Raw genomic sequence first — 19,675 nt, forward strand, 5'->3', positions numbered from 1 at the left:
AGACTACTATATATACCGTGTTCAAAAACCAATGGCTAATTTATTAAAAATGACACACACACAAATTCCAGAACCAGAATACATGTTTCACCACTATGCGTCTTTGTTTTCTTACCCTGTATGTTGTACAGTCGAACTCTATGGGTAACATGTTCCAAAACGCAAGTCACGTCTGAGTAAAACCTTCCATGTTGCACTCTGACAAAGGGCAGTGTTGTGTAAACATAAGGCTGAGGAGGAAATGACATTTTTAAGAAAAAAATTTAGCTTTTAACTTTTCCAAGAGATGTTTATTACCATTTCCAAAACGGCAAATACGTAACACCTGATATTTGTGATTTCAAGTGAAAACCAAACCTTACAATGTATCAGAATATGCACATGCTATAAAAATGGAATATAAGGTTTTCCATTAGACAGAAAGTGCTGAAAATAGAAAATAAAAATGTTTACAATGTGACTGGCCTAGATGATCTACAAACATTCCTCCCAGCTATAAAAATTTCTAATTAAAACCCTTCTATATTGTCCATATGTTATTTATTAGAAATACCATTCATTCTACAGCAGTGACATTTTCCCAGGCAAACATTTATTATAACTATGGCCCCCTAATGTTCAGGGGTCGGGGCAGGTGCCAAGGATGACCACAGGGAGTCATCTAAGCAAAGAGAAAGCAGGATTCAGAGACACCGTTTAATCACAGTTAGGTTTACTACTCTATAAAACACACTGCCCTTTTACTAGAAAGAAATAGCTGAATATAAAGCAAATTTACAAACTTGAAAAAACTATGGCAACCATTGGTTTAGGTTTCATCATTTCGAAACTAGTGTCAAGAAAAAACAGGAACAGAACATAACTCCTGCAACACAGAAACAAATAGAAAGCATTTATGAAGAATTATATTTTCTTTTCTTTTTTTTCTACAAGGAATTATATTTTCTTAAGCATTACAGGCTGGAAAGGCTCAACAATGGCATGTCGAGTAAGTAAGTAAGCCGCTACTTAAGCAGCGTCAGATTTTCAGAACTGTGCAGTTTTCTTCCAAATGTACCTCTCTAGTTCTAGAAAAAATATTCCAAAATTAACATAAAGTGTTAAGAGTTTACAAAGTTCTTGGACCTAATTTTACCATAGAGCTAAAAAGTAAGGGAAGAAGACGAGAGCTGGCATGGGGATTTCTGGGCTCTTGTCTGCTTCTGATGCGCCCAGCTGCCTCCCTGAGAGTCTTTCATTTTCTCTTTGTAAACACATGATAATTCTCTTGGTCTTTTTATTTAATATTAGAGCTATTTAAGGATAGAATAATTTTTAAAAAATTAGTCACAACTGTCCATGAATATTCTGTAAGTACAGCTACTTTTCATTTTTCCCTTAGTATAAGAGCAATCAATGGGGCGCCTGGGTGGCTCAGTGGGTTAAAGCCTCTGCCTTTGGCTTGGGTTGTGATCCCAGAGTCCTGCGATCAAGCCCCTCATCAGGCTCTCTCCTTAGCGGGGAGCCTGCTTCCTCTTCTCTCTCTCTGCCTGCCTTTCTGCCTGTCAAATAAACAAACAAAAATGAAATCTTAAAAAAAAAAAAAAGAACAGTCAATCAAATCCAAATTCCTGGGACACCTGGATGGCTCAGTTGGTTGAGCATCTGCCTTCCACTCAGGTCATGATCCCAGGGTTCTGGGATCGAGCCCTGCATTGGGCTCTCTGCCCTGCAGGGAATCTGCTTCTCCCTCCCTCTCCCTCTGTTGCTCCCCTTGCTTGTACTCTCTCTCTGGCTCTCTCACTCAAATAAATAAACATAAATGTTAAAAAACAAAAACACACATAAAAAACCCCCCAAATTCCTGTCCCAGTGAATACAGACTAATACAGCTTATACTTAGGATCCACTGCCCTTTCTGGAATGACTACTCTGAGCTATTGTTTACCTTTAATTTCTACCTGATTTTAAAAAATCAAAGAATGAAAAACTAGATTCTTTAGGGTGGTTGATGCTATTCTTTAAAATCTATTATTTGATTTTGGTTAGCAAGCTTTTCTAAATTGTAGAACAAAATTAACTTTTGCAGGAGACAGGTCTCTAGACATCAAAATATGGAAAAAAAATTAAACTTATCTTGAAGTAGAGAAAACCTATGCAAGTAGAAGAGCAAAGGAGATGTTCTAAAGAAAAAAATACAGAACGGACTACACAATAATTTTAAAAATACCGTAACAACATAAAATAACTAAATGACACACTGATGGAGCATTTGCTATATATAGGAAAAAGGATTAATTTTAACCATATATAAAGAATGCTTACAGATCTGTAAGTTATACCAGTAGAAAAATGGTCAAAGAACTTATACAGAAAAGTCACAAAAGATAGAGGAGAGAGAAATAAATGTATGAAGTTTAGCTTCCCTAATAATCGCAAAATCTTAACAGTAAAATATTTTTCACCCATTATTATAGGAAAAGCTTTTGATATGGCTGATTCTCAGTGCTTGGAGTGGTGTATTAGAGAGATACTCTGAAAAACACTGGTGGGAGTGAATATTTATGCAGTCACTTTAGAGGACAGAGAAATAGCGTGAATCAAGTCTTAAAGGCCTCATCCACTGACACAAAATGACGCCTCTAGAAAGTTATTCTCAGGAAATAATCATCACCGCATAAAAAGCATGGTACAAAGAAAGCTTATCACAATGCTACACACTAGTGAAGTAGTGGGAGAAAATCCACAGATGCAACAATAGGAAATTCTTTTTTTGTTCACATATATACACATTTGTGCGTGTGTGAGAACACTGAAGTTCTACTCCCTCCACATATCCACTAATACAGTGTTACCAACTATAGTCACCATGTTAGACATTGGACCCGCAGACCTTTAATCACAACAGTATATATTAAAATTGTGTTTTCAAAGAACATACCATCTGATTATGAGCACTGTCACAATGAAAAAATATGTAAATGTAAGAAGACAAAACTTGCAAATGGGGAAGAAAGGGATATGCATGGTAAGACAACAAAAAATATATCAAAATGTTGGCAGTGGTTTGCAAGGCCTTTGGAACAGCTAGTAAATTTTATTGTTTTCTTCAGTCTTCTGCATTTTCAAAAATGTACCAAAATTTGCATATATTACACTTTTACGGTCAAAGGGAGAGAAAAAATTTTTTTGTTTTTTAAGTGTTGAAAGTTAAGTCGAAAAAATGGCCCAATGGGCCATTTATTTTTCCCCTCTGGCTAGATAATTTGTCTCTGTCTATATGCCATGTCACATATGTATAGAACACCACGACAGCACCTGAACTCCATCAAATCTGGCTTCTTCCCATGGAGATCCATTGTTCATTGTTTCATCTTATTGAATTCCAACCCTGACAAATTATTTTTTTTACCTAACACTTAAGACTACCAATTGTCAAATGCCCATAAGGAAATATAGGAGTGGAACCAACTCACCTATACCTAACATGACCAAATAATGAGATGAAGTTATTTTTTTCTTCATTACTCTTTCAATAAATTCTTAATCACAGCTCAGCTTATTGGCACTTACCTTGGCTTCCCCATCAGGTAAGAAGAGGTAGGCACCACTTTTGTCCTTTTTACTGGTGGTTCCATACCATGAAAATTGCACTTTTACTTCAAGACGTTTACCATCTTCTTTATTTATCATTTCCTAAGGATAAAAAGGATGCTTAAAAGCAACTCATTTTTAAGATTTTAATGATGTTACACCTGGTTCTATGTTTATGATTTAAAAAAACAAACAAACCTCAAGACAGACTGAAACAGCTAACATTCAGCTTCTAATATTCATGATTCTTGGAGGAACACCCAAAACTAATACTTGAAAGTATACTTTTAAAACATTCACAACAGAAATAAAAAGTCAGAACACATTTCATCAAGGAAGAGAGACACACAAATGAAGAGAGGTAGACCAGTGCTTCTCAAACTTTCTGTACTGAAGAAGCACATTTTGGTTTTTTTTTCAGTTTCCAGTATGCACAGACCAATATTTTTGTGAAGTACAATAACAGTGAATTACTAGGACAATTAAATTTAAAGTGATACACCAAATATATACTCAAATTTTTTACTATTAGATTCAGCAGGCATAAATTTACTGTGTTGTGGTGCTTTCAGAGTTTCCACAAACATTGTTCTCAACCGTCACAGCTTCTATACTTATCCTGTGGACCAGTAACAGTTCATGGAGCTGCACCACACAGACCACACTTGTTAGGAGCAAGCGGTCACAGTGGACCCCAAAAATCAGATACATATAGCTCATTCATTCTTTCTCCCATTGTATTTGCATCAACTTTCCCCTCTTTGCATACATAATCTGCACACATTATAATAAAAGTGATAAGCCTTTCATGAATCTGAAAACTATTCAGAACATACCTCCATGAGCCCAGACTGACCAAACCGAAGTTTAACAAAGGAGTTCTCTAGAATTATATCTTCGTCAGCACTTTTTACATTCTTCATGTTGAAAATTCCTTTATCTTTGACGTTACCATTATGCAGGACATACTCAGCTAAATGTGGGTCTGAACTTGCTGATTCCAAAATTGTATACACTTTCATTCCGAGTGGTGGTATCTGTACTAGGAAAGAGATCTTTAAAAGACAGATGAGAGAGTTTTTTAAAGAGAAATATAATCTACTCAGAGAAAAGCACTTATACATCTAGTAAAAACAAAAACAAACCAAAAACCACCGTATTTTAAAAAGAGTACTCTACTATAAAGATGTTTTGAGAATTTATGGGTAGGCTATCCAACATTTCCATTTATCCAGGGAATCTAATGCCTGGGTCCAGCAGACAAGGCACAAAGCACCGAGGATGCACCCACGGTTGTGCGTGACCTCTACCTTCTAGGAGCTCCTCCTCCCTTTTTTAGACAGGCAGTCTCCTGCAACATCTGACCCAAACTTCTATTATTCTTTTCCTTTCTAACTAGAGGACTGTGAATTTATGAAAGCAGCCAGAAATGGCTTTTTTTTCTTTTATCTTTTTTATTAACATATAATGTATTACTAGCCCCAGGGGTACAGGTCTGTGAATCGCCAGGTTTACACATTTCACAGCACTCACCATAGCACATACCCTCCCCAATATCCATAACCCCACTACCCCAGGAATGGCTTTTAACAAGCAAAGTTAATTCTCATTTAGAGTTCCTAGCTTATGGTTCTGCCTTCAGAAGTACAGTTTAACTTGCACTCGAGACTCCCAAAATTCAAGTTTTCTAGTGACACAGGGGTGTGTAGTTTAATATTACTTTAAGAAAACCATCTATTACTTCAGGCCTGGTTTTCCACAATTGTATCTCAGGAAAAAAGCACCTTCCTATATGTTAGGAAGTCTTTCCTTTATGGTATATCACATCACCTTTGCAGTGAAAAGCTGAAAGAAACTGAAATTACTTAGAAAAGATGTTATTCGTCCCAAAGTCAATGTGCGTAATTTTTACTAAATTGAGTTAAAAAATTCAAAATATTATAAGTAATGATGACTTTATTACTTCAGGAAAAAGTTCCAATACTTACAAAGATATAGAATATACATGCTAATAACCTACTAATTATATATGATACACCTACTAACAATGATATTAGTATTCTAGGAAACACAGGATCTCTTTTCCTTTAGTGTCATATAACTGGTCAGTTAAATCCTCTGGTATCCACAACTTGAACCACTTCACATATGCCAATCTGACAGCTCAAGGGGGGCATGGCTACATATATAAACTACATACTGGCTATGCTTTTTAAATGATGCCTCTTTAAGTTCTAGGGCAAAAACCTACCTCATAGGCTGTCTGTGAAATAGTACTTGCTGTATTCCAAATTGCACTCATCTGAACTTCCACAGGCTTTCCAGAAGCAGAAGACACCTGTGCGGTGGGGGAACTCACATACACGGAGACCACTGAGATTCGGTCTTGTTCTGAAGGATTACAGACCACAAGATACCTGCAAAAACAGCTGCTTCACTATTCAGGTCTTAAAAAAAAATTTCTACTTCTTTTACACTATGTGTATGGACTCAGCTCATAGACAGTCAGAGAGTCAACGCATGAAGAGAACTTATAAGGAACATTCTGGAACAATTTTTGGAGAACGTACAATTCCATCAACAAATAACACACAGTACAAAGGGTAATGAAATAATGATTTACTTTCTAAGAATAAAATGTTATACATACAAATAAGAGACATTAGTAGAACTATAATAAAGTTATTTCCGTGGCCCAGAAAATGACCTATATAACACATGGTTTTATTAGCCTTTCTAAAACAATCAGCTTGATACAACTAATTTCTTGGTCCCTGCCTAAGCTCGCTGAGTAAGAAAACACATGCATTGCCTATTTGTACTACAGCCACAATTAATTTCAATTAGAATCCTGATATTCATTTCAGACCACTAAAAGACAACAAAAATGTATGGCTATCCACACAGAGTCACACACACACATATATATATTTTATATATATGGGGTCCTTATTCCCCAAGAGAGTTGGTTCTGGAAAAAAGATCATTTGAAGTAACTTCACTTAAAAAGGGGGTTAAAACTTTATAACAAACAATGGTAAAAAAGATTTGATTGGGCCTAGCTAAGAAAAGGACAACACAAACCAGCAGAATAAGTTTAAGTTTAGATAATATTTAAAACTACGGGCAATTCTTAGAATGAACAAAAAATGAATGAACTGGAGTTTCTGGCAGACTTTTTCCAACAATATTTTATATTAGCACATTATGCCATTCTTCACACATTTAATTTTTATAGAATGGTTTTAAACATAACTACATTTGAAAAAATATTCAAGGACTTCATCATTTTTCCTGACGTCCTTTCTTACTTTCTTTGATAGTCAAAGAATTCTTAGTTGGAGACCCTCACGGTTTCAAGGCTTTGCCTGTGAGCAGAAATGTTCTAGACCATCATATCGCAGACTTCATGAAATACACAGTCTTTGAAAGATTTATGAATTTACTTTATGATCAATTTGAATCATATTATCTTCAAATAAATCAAAAGATATTTATTTCAGAGAGGAAGTTTGAATAATATAATTCACTGATTCATTATTGAATATTTTCTCGATTGAAATATTTTGGTTTCCTATACAATTTTGTAACTGCAGGAACACAGAACTGAATAGTCAGATAGCAACCCCATCTCCCCCTGACCCACAGTGGCTACGTCAGAGATGGCAGACACAAGCTAGCATTGCGTACTTTGTGCATTAGAAAGTTTAGTCGTGCTCTTTTATATATGTTCCGTGTATTTCAATTGCATTGCAAATTGAGTAAGAAATAAAATTGATACCTGCCGTGGTCAAAATGAAAGCGAAGGACAACAGGAAAACATAAAAGAAGAGAAAGAGGATGTAGCATAAAATCTATAAAATGTCTGACTTATCAGTGGTTTATCAGGAGAAGCTCTTACGATAGAAATATTATTCTGAGATATCAAAAGCGACAACACAGCAATAAAAATGTCCCTAACTGTTAATGGCTTATCGTATACATCAGGATCACACCACCTAACTTACATCACTTCTGTTCACCAACATTCCAGAGGTATACGAGAGAAGAGTGGCTAAAGCCATGTAGTCAAAAACATATTTACAAAGGACACTGAAGCCTTGATGTACTAGGCAAAACCCTATTTTATCCACAGAAGCAATTCAAAAGGATAGTGAGGGCAATGCTCACAGACTTACCTGAAGGGTCTGCCAACCTACTGGCACCCTCCCACTGCCCTCTATCAGAGCTTCCGTTTCACCTGACTTGCCCTGTCACAAACCCACCTGGAGAGTCTCAACTGCCAGGATTCATTGTTACCAGCAAGACAATACTATGTTCCTAATGTGCACTGGGGAAGAAAAACAGTTGAGGATCACCTACCCTCAGCACCAAAGATGTTCAAGCCAGCATCCCCAAAATGAGCGATTTACTGCGGAACCTCATGTTCCCAGAGGCTTAGAGGTATTATGTGAAGAACTCTAAGACACGGTTGGAAGTCAGTATCCTAATTCTGCAGAAACCCTAAGGCACACCCAGGGACTGAGTCTAGAATTCCTACCGGCAGGTTGGTAGGATTCTCCACTACACCTGGCTTGTTGTAAGGCTCTGATGGTGAAATGTAACATGTTCCCAATCAATCAATTAGGTAATAAGCATTCAGAACACTGATTCTGTTCCATGGCCCACAGTGGGAAAAAGATTCACACTTAAAGCAAATAATAATTTTAACCATACATTTGGTTTTGTACAATATTAAGTCACTTTTAAAAATAAGCTATGAACTAGTTTCTGTTTTGTTTCATTTTAGTAGCTAATTACTATGTGACCATAATGATGTTTCTACTGTACTGAATGATTATGTAATTATCATGCCAGGAATCTATTCAAAAACTAAATGTGTAGAGTATATAATGAGTATAATGCTGCACTAAGAAAATCATTTTTTTAACATAATTAGAGATTCACACCATGTTCTTCAAATGCACCACAGCATAAATTCACCTGACATACATACAACTCTTACCCACACACATTATAAGTAGAGTAGAGAGAAAGTATAATCACATACGAAATATTTTCCTTCGGAAATAAGTACACAATCAAAAATTAACTAAATGTTCGGTTTTATTATCATGTTTGGTAGCCAAACAATTGTTATTCTGCCAACATCCTGAAATAGGAGTCCATTTAAACCCATCTGCTGTGAATGAAATCAGTGGGTTTCAATATCCTAAATATCAAACCCAGTTATTAGAAATTAATAATATCTGGTTCACACTAAAGAAGAAGAGAGCAATAGTTATAACCTAAAAGTGGGGATAGTTGATTTCTATTTCATCCTGTAAGTAACTATATAGGAAGCTCTGGACTTTGCCCCCTTGATTTTCCCCACCTTCACATTAGCTTCCTCTGGGTCATCTATCACCAGGTCATATCCAGACTCCTCGTTCTCATCATGAGAGTAGGCCCCCTTAACTTGGGGCTTATAGCAATGATCTCAATTCTCTGTGTACAAGGAACAACCCTCACCTCACAGAGGCAAAGCATTCATATGTGACCTGTCCATCAAATTAGATGACAGACTACGATCTACTTTGAGAGAAAAATGAAAGGACATCTACATATTCATATCAAATTGGGAGTCATTTTATGGAAGAACTAGAATTCCATTGTAAATGTGGTTCTGTCCTTGAAGACTCTATCGAGGACGAGTATATTTAGAATTCCTTCACCCCTTTTGTAGAAATGATTCATGTCATGTTAAAAAAGACAACTGTGGCACTCTGTCTTTAAGGCAAATCTAATCGGTGCTGACTATGAACGAGAGTCTATGAGCAAGTGGACTTCCTTCTAGGACTGAATGAAGGGCAGAGCAGGAGTATGCTTCGTGTTCAGAGTGACCTTGGAGTTACCACTTAGCATGCTTCCTGTCTGCGTGGCCCAGCCCTCGGGCCTGTAGAGGCAACTTATAATGCTGGACAGGTAGGAAACTGAGGTTAGGTATGCAGGCAAGACTCCCAGCAAAAAGTGGCCCAACAAGGCTCTGAACCTGACTTTACTCCCTTAGCCATCTTCTTAACCATTTTACTCACAGGTCAAGCTTATAAGCACCTTTTTGACAACTGGGGTTTCCTGTGGAGATTTCCTTAGTTCCAAATTCACATGTGAAGAATTTTCTCTCTTCACTGATGCCAAAGATCCCCATGGAGCCTCTTTCTTTGGGAAGTTCAGGATGCACAGAAAGCTATTTGCATTTCAATATATTGTATTTGTAAAAGAAAATTTATAAACTGGAACGGTGGAGCAAAAAATCTTGCAATATACACTAAGGAGCTCATCTTATGACCTCACGATATGAGGTAAGCAAAGCAACATTCAAGGAAAACATTTAAAAAGCATTACATGTATTTATGACTGTGCAAGGGGGATAAAAATGAGAAGTATCTGCAAATCTCCTTTAAGTGCAGTTTAATATCAAGTAAGCAAACACTAGGTTATATGAAAAATCATTGTAACTTCATGTGCTTAGTATAGTACCTGACACAGAACAACATTCAATAAATAGTTGATAAATGAGTAATGCAGAAAAATCCCACTAAGAGAATGTTTCATTTATAAATAATGCCTACTAGTATGGGGCTTTATAATTTTAGCAGATCATTTTCATTTCAGTTATTTTAGTTCCACAAAAAAAATTCCTTTAATATCAACAAGCTATACAATTAACCCCTTTTTAAAGACAGGAGAAATGACAGATCCAAGATCACAGATAAAGTTAAGAATAAAGCAGACTAGATCTCAGTATGTCTGATTCTTAATCAGTGACAGCATCGTAAAAAATTCATTTCAGATATGAATGTATTCATCTCCCCTGAGTAATCTCATTAGTGGAGCATAATCTGCAAGAAAAGTAGCAAACTTAAAGAATTTTCTGAATGTGGAAATATATAGATTTATATGTTTATAAAAATTTCAGTTTCTAGACTTGAAGTCTTTCTGATATAGTCCACCTAGTTCTCTCGGTTTAAAACACAATGCTTACCATGTAAGAATCAAGATACTAAAAACAAAAAGCCATTTTGAGATATGGCAGGTCTCAAAAATCACAGAGTTCTGTGATTCCTGGGTTCTGGAATCAAACGCCTTCAAGCTGAAAACCCCACCATGGGCCTTAGAATTGAAGAGGCTTTCGGCAAGGTATTTCATTTCTCTAAGTCTTAATATCCTCATCTATAAAATCAGAAGACAAGACTCTTATTGGGGTTAAATGATAAAATGCTTGGAAAATCACATAGCTCAGACCTGACACAAAGTAGAATCTCAATAGCAATTAAATCTCTCCTTTTCCTTTCAAAATCCTCCTGGCGTTCTGACCAGGGATTCTGGTACATGAATCACACTGGGCAGTGGAGTGAATGTTTTAATTAACCCAGGTCACTGAACTACCTTAAATGCTTTTCTGTGTAAGGTATATAAAAATCTAAATGAGAGAAATTAACCAAACTACGTATGTAATAACAAAGATTCCTTGAAACAAGAGTTAGGGTAACATGGAAGGGGGGAGATCAATGCACAGAGGCATACGATACACATATGTACAAAGTAACCACATGGTGTATGAATAATTTTAAAAGAAAAAAAGGACAGAGAGAAGGATACCTCCTGGTATGTGTAGTTATAAACTTATGAATGTGATTACATAGTTCCTGTTGTGGAAGTACCTATAATCTAGGAGGAGACAGAGACAGAAACTGTTAAGTTCAATATAATAGGGTAGGTAACAAGACAAAGGTACACACAGAGCAACCTGACACACACAAAAAGGTGGCAGGATGATTAAGAATCAGAACAGTATTCAAAAATAGGAAATTAATCTTACACAAAATGATTATATATACGGAAGATGATAATATTTTATTGGGAGACATAAAAATGAATAAACGAAGAGACATACTTTCCTAGGAGAGAAAAATAAAAAAGACTGCAAAAAAACTCCAACTATTCCAAAATTAATTCATGAATCTTACGCAATGCTCATCAAAATCGCACTGAAATCCTTTTGTTGGGAGAAAGAGCAAAACAATCCTATCGCTATAATAATAGATGGGCAAGACAAATGGTTAAACAGACACTTTAAGACAATATGCCAACACTGAGTCTAGATTAAAAAAATGTAGAAGCATAAAAAATGATACAAGATTAGTAGAAAAAATAAATATATCCTCTGTGGCACAAAGGGTCTCCCTAACCGAAAACAGTAAAAAAATAACAAAGTGAAAGCTTAGCAGAATTGATAACAAAAGCTCATACATTTTCTATCTTAAAAGTAAGGTTCAAGAATAAATAAATAAAATAAAATTTGGGAAATTTGTAAAGTGCTCTTACAAATCAATAGAAACATAAACACCCAAGTAGACAAAGTGAACGTTTTTCAACTACCAAACTGAAGTTGAAAAAGAAATGCTGCTTCAGCTTCTAGCAGACACAGATCTGAGAGAGATGGAGATGCTGACAGGCAGGAGCTCTCACCTCTACTCGCCAATGAGGAAACTCGGATAAACGCAGCAATCATCGGAAGGCAACAGAGAAAACTGCTGAGGGGTGTAAAGAACTTCAGGGAATGGGATGCCTGGGGGGCTCAGTCGGTTAAGCGGCTGCCTTCGGCTCAGGTCATGATCCCAGCGTCCTGGGATCGAGTCCCACATTGGGCTCCTTGCTCCCCAGGGAGCCTGCTTCTCCCTCTGCCTCTGCCTGCTGCTCTGCCTGCCTGTACTCTCTCTCTGTGACAAATAAATAGATAAAATCTTAAAGCAAAACAAAACAAAAAAGAACTTCAGAGAAGTGAGCTGAGCTTTCTTCTCTAGCCAGTTTTACTCTGGGGCATGCCAATTCTCAGAACAAGAACAGCTGAGTTTCATGCAAAGCCCAGAGGAGGGTCTTATGGGAGCAAAAGGCTGAAAAGCAATTGGTGAGGACCTAGGAAGCTTCAAGTATACATGTAGCTTTCTCATCAGTACACATGTCAAACACTAGGCTGCTGCAAAGAAAGGGAAGTTTAAACCCTAAACAGAAAGCTGATGAAAAGCAGACCAGAGACATCTCATGACATTTTATTTTATTTAAAGATTGGTTTATTTATTTTAGAGAGAGAGACAGACAGAGTGGTGGGGGCAGGAATTGGCAGAAGGAGAGGGAGAGAGAATTTCAAGCAGACACCCCTCTGAGCGCAAAGGCCAACATGGGGCTCCATCCCTGAGAGCATAACCTGAGCCAAAACCAAGAGCCAGACACTCAACCCACTGAGCCACACAGGTGCCCCTCATGACATTTCAGAACCTACCAGGGAGTAGGGCCCACAGAATATGCAAGACTATTAGCTGAAAACTTGGAGAGCTAGATGAATAAGACATGAATTAGCTTCAGTTTAGCTAAGTGGAGGAAGGCTGCTTTCCAGAAGAAGATATTTTCTGGAGACTAGATGAATTTCATACACAATGTCTACCACTTAATATGAAATTTTGAGACATCCCAAAAGACAGAGCCACATGATTAAATACCAAGGAGAAAAATACGTTAAGGATTAGAACTCCACATGATCCAGATACTAGAGTTTAACTGGTAAGACTTTAAAATAATGATTCATATTTCTAAGGAAAGAAGAAAATATGAATAAAGTGGGTGAAAGGGTGAACACAGAAACTGAATACATTAAAATTAAACAGAATGAATTCTCAAAGGAGAAATAGTTGAAATAAAGAATTCTGCAGATATATTTAACAACAGAGTACACTGAGCAGAAGAGAAGTTAAACAATTAACAGGGTACTTCCTCTACAGATTCTGGTATTAAGAGTGAATATTCTGCAACTACTCTTTAATAATTCTGGATGTAAAACCCTACTCCATTAAAAAGTACGTATTTTTAAAGTAACCAGAAAAATATGACAACAATGAAAATAAGCAACTTTTTAAAAGTGGGCAGGGGAGAGATAGCCAGGTAAAGCAGAGCAGGGAAATACAGTCTACGTAGTGTGACTATGAGAATAAACCACAGATACAAGAAAAAGGGTGTTATTTTCAGGACATACAAACCAGCCAATACCACTAAAATCTACACAGTAAAGTGAATCTCTAAAATGCCAATATACGAGCTAGGAAGGGAGTTAAATCTCAAGTCACAGTGAGGAATGGGTGTCTTTAAATCATTACAAGGAAAATAGACCCTATTATCTAAGTTATACGGAGTGACTAGAAAGTTTAACATGGTCATATTCAGTTTCAACAGATATTTCTAGTTGCTAGGTAGAGGAAGAATTTAAGGAGTTAGGATTAAAAGCGGAAGACCAGGCAAATAGCTAGCTATAATAGCCCAGGCAGGAAAGGTGAAGACCTAAGTTACAGGAGTGGTAGAAACACAAAAAGAGGAAGGTATCTGAGGCAGGATTTTTTGGATTCCTTGGAAAAGGCTGAGCAAAACCAGAGAAAAATAAATCTTCTGCAACTCCTGGTTTCAAGTTAGAGGGGGACAGACATGGTAGTAGTGCCATTAACCAGGATCAAACACCTAAGGATGGGTAGTGGGAGGAAGTTTCAAGATGGTGATAAATTCAGGTTTAGACTTCTTGAATTTGAGGTGCTTGAGGAACATCTAAACAGCTTTATCTTGATGCTTCTTAATTATTCTAAACTCAGAATCTACTTATCCACTGGATACAAAAATTAGGTTTCCAGGTATGGCAGACAGAAAAATCTACCACAATCCCCCCACCCCCATCCCACCACAAGATGTCCACATCCTAATCCCCAGAACCTATGAGTAACTTACATGGCAAAAGACTTTGCAGATACTATTAAATTAAAGATCTTGGGATGGTGAGATTTCCTGGATTGTCCAGCAGAGCCCAATATAATCACAAGAGTCTTTATAAAAGAGATATAGGGAGGTCCAACTGAGAAGAAGGCCATGTGACAACAGAACCACGAGGTTGGAATATACAGGGAAGAGACCACAGGCCAAGGAATGCAGGTGGCCTCTAGAAGATGAAGAAGGCAAAGAAACAGACTCTCCCTTCAGAGCCTCCAGAAGGAACCAGTGCTGCCAACACCTGGTTAGGCCTGTGAAACGGACTTCGGGCTTCTGATCTTCAACACTGTAAAAACAATAAATGCATGTTTTTTTAAGAGACTAAGTTTGTGGTAATTTCTTAAACCAGTAAGAGGAAACTAACACATCAGGTCATACTATTCCTCTTGAAAATGAGGGCTAAGCTGTGGTTTCATATCACAAAGACTGAGACTTTTTACCATCACATGCATAAAAGAAAATCTTGAGGGCTGGAAAGGAGGGCAGAGTGGGGATGGGCAAAAATCAATAAGGAAAAACTTGGGGTCCTTGGAACTGGGCCCAAGCAAAGACTGAAAGGAAGTGTATCCAGCTCTCTGACCCTCTCTTCCAGGGAGGGTGCCTTCCCACTTCCTCATCTACTGATGGCCAGGTCTGATGTGCCCCAAACCCAGTGTCTCAGTGCAGGGGCTCACAGCAAACACTACGAAGAAAACAAGGAAAACCCTGAACCTGTACTTTGTGAAAAGCAAATGACTGATAGGCCCTTACAGCAACTAAGGCGGTTATTCCTAGACTTTTAAAATTCTGTTTATTTTCTAACTTTGATTATCTCACACAGACTGCGTTCACTGGAGAAAGGCACACATGCACAAGATTTTTCGTAGAAGTTCCAAGGCCTCCCGGTTTAAAAACCTTTCTATTTTTACAAAAATAGAGGCCTTCTTCAACAGGCAAATATTTAACTGTTTCCCTATAAAAATTTCTCTGGAAACTATACAGTATCAGTCTTGCTTCTCTGCAATTACCAGATAATGGGATTTATATTTGTAAGGGGAAAAATAAAAAATGATGCTTTTTGGAAGCCTCCAGTTGATTAAATAGCAAATATGGTCTCATCGAAGAGGCAAAAAAAAAAATGAACACTAAGGAACAGAACACTCTTTTCCTCTGCGATAAAAATTAGGACTATATTTGAATACAGGAGGGCATAAATGTTACCTGATCTTCCTAACACAGTATTTTACCATTTTCCCCTACATTTAGGAGAAATAACGTACTTAAAATTCATGGGACAAAAATATTATAAATCTACTATTCTATCAACAGTGATTTGTCCAAGGACAAGATTCAGAAGCAAAGTGTACAAGTGTACTGCATCTGAGCTTGAATCCAAATGAGAAGCTGCCTTCATGAAACAACATGATAGCGGGGCCCCAAATTGCTGTTGTCAACTAACGATTTAATTTCTGAGAATATCTTCTACCTCAAATCCAAGGAATCCACAAAGTATTTCTAATCAAAGATCTTCGTTTAGATGAAAAGTACGTGATTGTTAAGTGAACATTTTGGAATGCTGTCTGTTAGAAAATATTACTCTGAGTAGAGAATTATGCTTGTTTATAATACTAAGAGACAAAGCAGTAATTCACAAATAGCAATTTACATAAAGAAATAATTTTGCTATTTTTAATACAGTAAATTTGACTTGGCAGGTGGTAGGGAGATTTTCAGATATAATGGTAAAAACACTAACAATAATACCAATTACACCAACAGCTGCACTTAACGTGCCTTTAGAACACTGTCTAGCATTCAATATGTACTTCACTTGGATTAACTCCATTCAGTTTCCTAACTAACTTATGATGTCCCAGAATCATGCCTATTTTACAGATGTGCAGAGTGGTTCCATATCCTGCTCAAGGACGCAGAGTCACTTAAGTGTAGAGCCAGGATTTACATTAAAGCGGTCAGGCTTCAAGGCACCTTGCTCGGGGAGACATTCAAAGTGTATGTGCTAGAAGACGCACCATCTGCAGCACTCAGAGTCCCATCAGAGTCCCCACGTCCCCAAGGTTCTCGGTCTGGGGCTTCATCAGAGGGCTCTGGACCCACCTGAGTAAAGAGTCTTCACTCGCAAACCTTCTAATCACCTCCAACGGCTACACTGCGGTTTAAAGGGGTTTCTTTGAGATGAAATTGGGGCTACCTTCCTGAGCTGCTATAATGATAACACAAGCTATTCTTCCAGTAAGTTCTAACGTTTTCTAAGAGGTGATAGGAAGGGAATTACTGTAATAAGTCTCCATTTTGCAATCGTGGTGATATTTTGGAAAATAGTTTCCTATGTCCCAGTTATTGGACAAGCTTGCTTAATTTCCACAGTTGAGTTTTCTACACGAAAACTTCCCTAGCGTTTATCCAAATGTATGCTTTATAGCGATTTATGTTTTTTTTTTTTAAAGATTTTTATTTATTTATTTGACAGAGAGAGAGATCACAAGTAGGCAGAGAGGCAGGCAGAGAGAGAGGAGGAAGCAGGCTCCCTGCGGAGCAGAGAGCCTGATGCGGGGCTCGATCCCAGGACCCTGAGATCATGACCTGAGCCGAAGGCAGCGGCTTAATCCACTGAGCCACCCAGGCGCCCCTATAGCGATTTATGTTTTAACAGACAAGAAAACCAATGGTAGCTAGATGGAACTCTAGGAATCATGTACTTCAGGCCCCTCTCTCCCAGCACATGCAGTAAATGAAATTAGGTTTCCAAAAAGTGGTTCTAGTTAGTGCCAGAGGTGGGACTAGACTGAGCCCCTGACTCTCAGCCCAGAGCTCCTTTCACCATACTGTGCTCTTTTTAGGCACCCAACCCTGAAATCTGGCCAAAGCTCAATGGTATGGAAACGAAAGAGTTAGTATATAAACATTATCAGAATTTATTGCTGCAAATACTCTTTATAGCTGCAATTCAATACTATTATAAGGTGTTAACTGTTGAAAAGTACAGCTACATATTTCAGGAATGGGGAAAGCACTTATAAAAGCCAAAATAGAACCAAAGTAGAAACAACATGCAATTTCACAACTTTTGTAAATAAAACAGGCCTAAAAAATATTACATCTATTTCCAGGGCCTAAGAGAAAATAGCCGTAACGAGGATAAACACTCCTTTCCAACTATTCTAAGACCTTTGGTACTAAAGCAATAATAAGAAACAGATACAAAAGCTGTATATAAGTTGGCTGACCCTAAGAGTCTTGTCACCAATTAAGTTGCTTTCACTATGAGGGAGTTTTGTCTAAAACAAAAATACCATCTGTTTTACCTAAAACATTAAGATGTTCTATTTTCTTGTCAATTCAGAAATCACATCTGCAGCCATTTTCTAAAAAGACAGCAGAAGGCATTATATTTATGGGTGACTGCATAAGAAATGATGTTCAATCAAAATGTAATTTTCATCTACCGGGAGAACATTTCATTTCTCCAATAACTATAATGCTGTAACTTTGGAGGAACACGTAGTACATAAACAGGCTGATTTTCGTGAATAAAAAGACCTTAAAAGTTAATGCAGTAAAAGAAAGTTGTTTTGTTACTAAAGACAGACATGGCAAATACGTTTGTATTCACTTTGTATATCTTTGTCAACAACAGAAATCTATCCTGTGTGAGGTTTTTTCAGGTGAAAAGAAAACAACAACAACAACAATTTTTTATGGGTGCTATATCTCTCCATGCAAGTGAGCCGTTATATAAGAGGTAAAAATATGGAAACAACAAAACACAAACCACTTTCTATTTTCAAAACACTTTTAGACACAATATTGGTCCTGGGAAAGACATTCTCCTCTACAATCCAATGAACCGATTAAAGAAGATACAAAACACTAGAGAAAACATCACTCACAGTGAAGGCAAACACAATGTCACAAGGAATAAAGAACACGTTTCGAAGAAAAACACACAAGCCATCCAACTACCTATAATACTTTGAATATATATTCAGTACCTACAAAAAAAACCTAAAACTTAGGTATGCTTTACTTTGAAAAGTAGCCTAATTTCACATACAATATTTGCCTAAAATAAAATAAAATAAAATAATAATGCTGCTCTCCAAATAAGGATGAAATAAATAAGTCCAAAGGCTCTATTTAAAATTTTTCTTTTACCACAAAGTTGTGAAGTGTTCTGAAGTCCAAGATGGGCTTGAAGCCCTTCCTGACTTTTTCAGGATCAGGATACCTTCACTAAAATCCTTTTCCTTGTTCCTCTTGTAGTGCACGCTTTATTAATCTGCATTTAGAAGGAAAAAAAATCTGGTTCAGAAGAATAGAAGACTTTGAAATATGCCATATCACTTCAGTCTAAGCTGTGAACTGCTTTGAGTTATTAATCAGCTCTATCTCAGCAATTTCAGAAGACATGATGGACACGGGGAGGAAAGAAGAGAGAGAACAGAGGACTGAGTGTGCAAGAAACCAGAAAAAAAAAAAAAACAACGAAGGACTCTCATTTAATCATCACTTCCCCCACTACCCCAACACTTTAAAAAACTACTGGTATTGCAGATATTTACTTCCTCTCTTTCGTAGTGCATTACATAACTCCCAACAAATGGGGGAGAACCTGTGGCACTACAGCAGTAAGAGAAGAGAATCATTCAAGATTTGTAACATCTGGCAGATACACCAAAACAAATGTCAGCTTTTCTTTGACACTATCTTATCTCCGTTCTGAAGTTTTTCTTAGGTTTGACAGAGTTATGCATTTCCAAATAGTTTAAGTGGAAATTACTATAATCCTTCCCAGATTACAGTTGGTAGTCCCCATGCTAACTCTGCCTTCACATTGTAAGGCAACAAAAAAAAAATCTCGATCCAACAGATAGAGGGCACGTATTTTTCCTGTCCATCTTCTGCACTCCCCCGATTATGATCCTTGGGGAGGGAACTGCAAGAGGTTGGAAGCGACAAACAAAATCGCTTTAATTTCATTAGACAAACCACACAACTACAACTTAATTCAATGTGTAATAATCTGACAATAAACTAGAACCACACAGCTAGTTAAGAAAGTTTGATTTAAAGTATAAACAATAGAAAGGCAATTAAAACACAGACTAACCAGGCAATTTAGCAGGTGTTCACTGAACGCATAACTACTTTGCCATTGCTTTTGAAGAAATAAAACTTAAAACTATCATTTTCAATGCAGTCTGTTCAGCCACTTCCACAGATAAAATCTAAAGCTAATAAAATCTAAAATAGTTTT

General features: G+C 37.1%; 1 protein-coding gene across 3 annotated transcripts in view; it reads right to left on the bottom strand.

Annotated features, from left to right (window-relative positions):
• The window catches only part of MAN2A1 (mannosidase alpha class 2A member 1), a 172,199-nt gene that overhangs the window by 46,605 nt on the left and 105,919 nt on the right, over window positions 1–19,675 (bottom strand). For all 3 annotated transcript variants that reach the window (XM_045998993.1, XM_045998994.1, XM_045998992.1), the window contains exons 13-16: window positions 5,825–5,990; window positions 4,410–4,628; window positions 3,553–3,675; window positions 116–230 (exon numbers count right to left, since the gene is read on the bottom strand). In XM_045998993.1, coding sequence (XP_045854949.1) covers window positions 116–230; window positions 3,553–3,675; window positions 4,410–4,628; window positions 5,825–5,990 — 623 coding nt within the window. The remainder of the gene's footprint in view (window positions 1–115; window positions 231–3,552; window positions 3,676–4,409; window positions 4,629–5,824; window positions 5,991–19,675) is intronic.

The sequence above is a fragment of the Meles meles genome, chromosome 3 (genome assembly GCF_922984935.1).
Source record: "Meles meles chromosome 3, mMelMel3.1 paternal haplotype, whole genome shotgun sequence".
NCBI lineage: Eukaryota > Metazoa > Chordata > Mammalia > Carnivora > Mustelidae > Meles > Meles meles.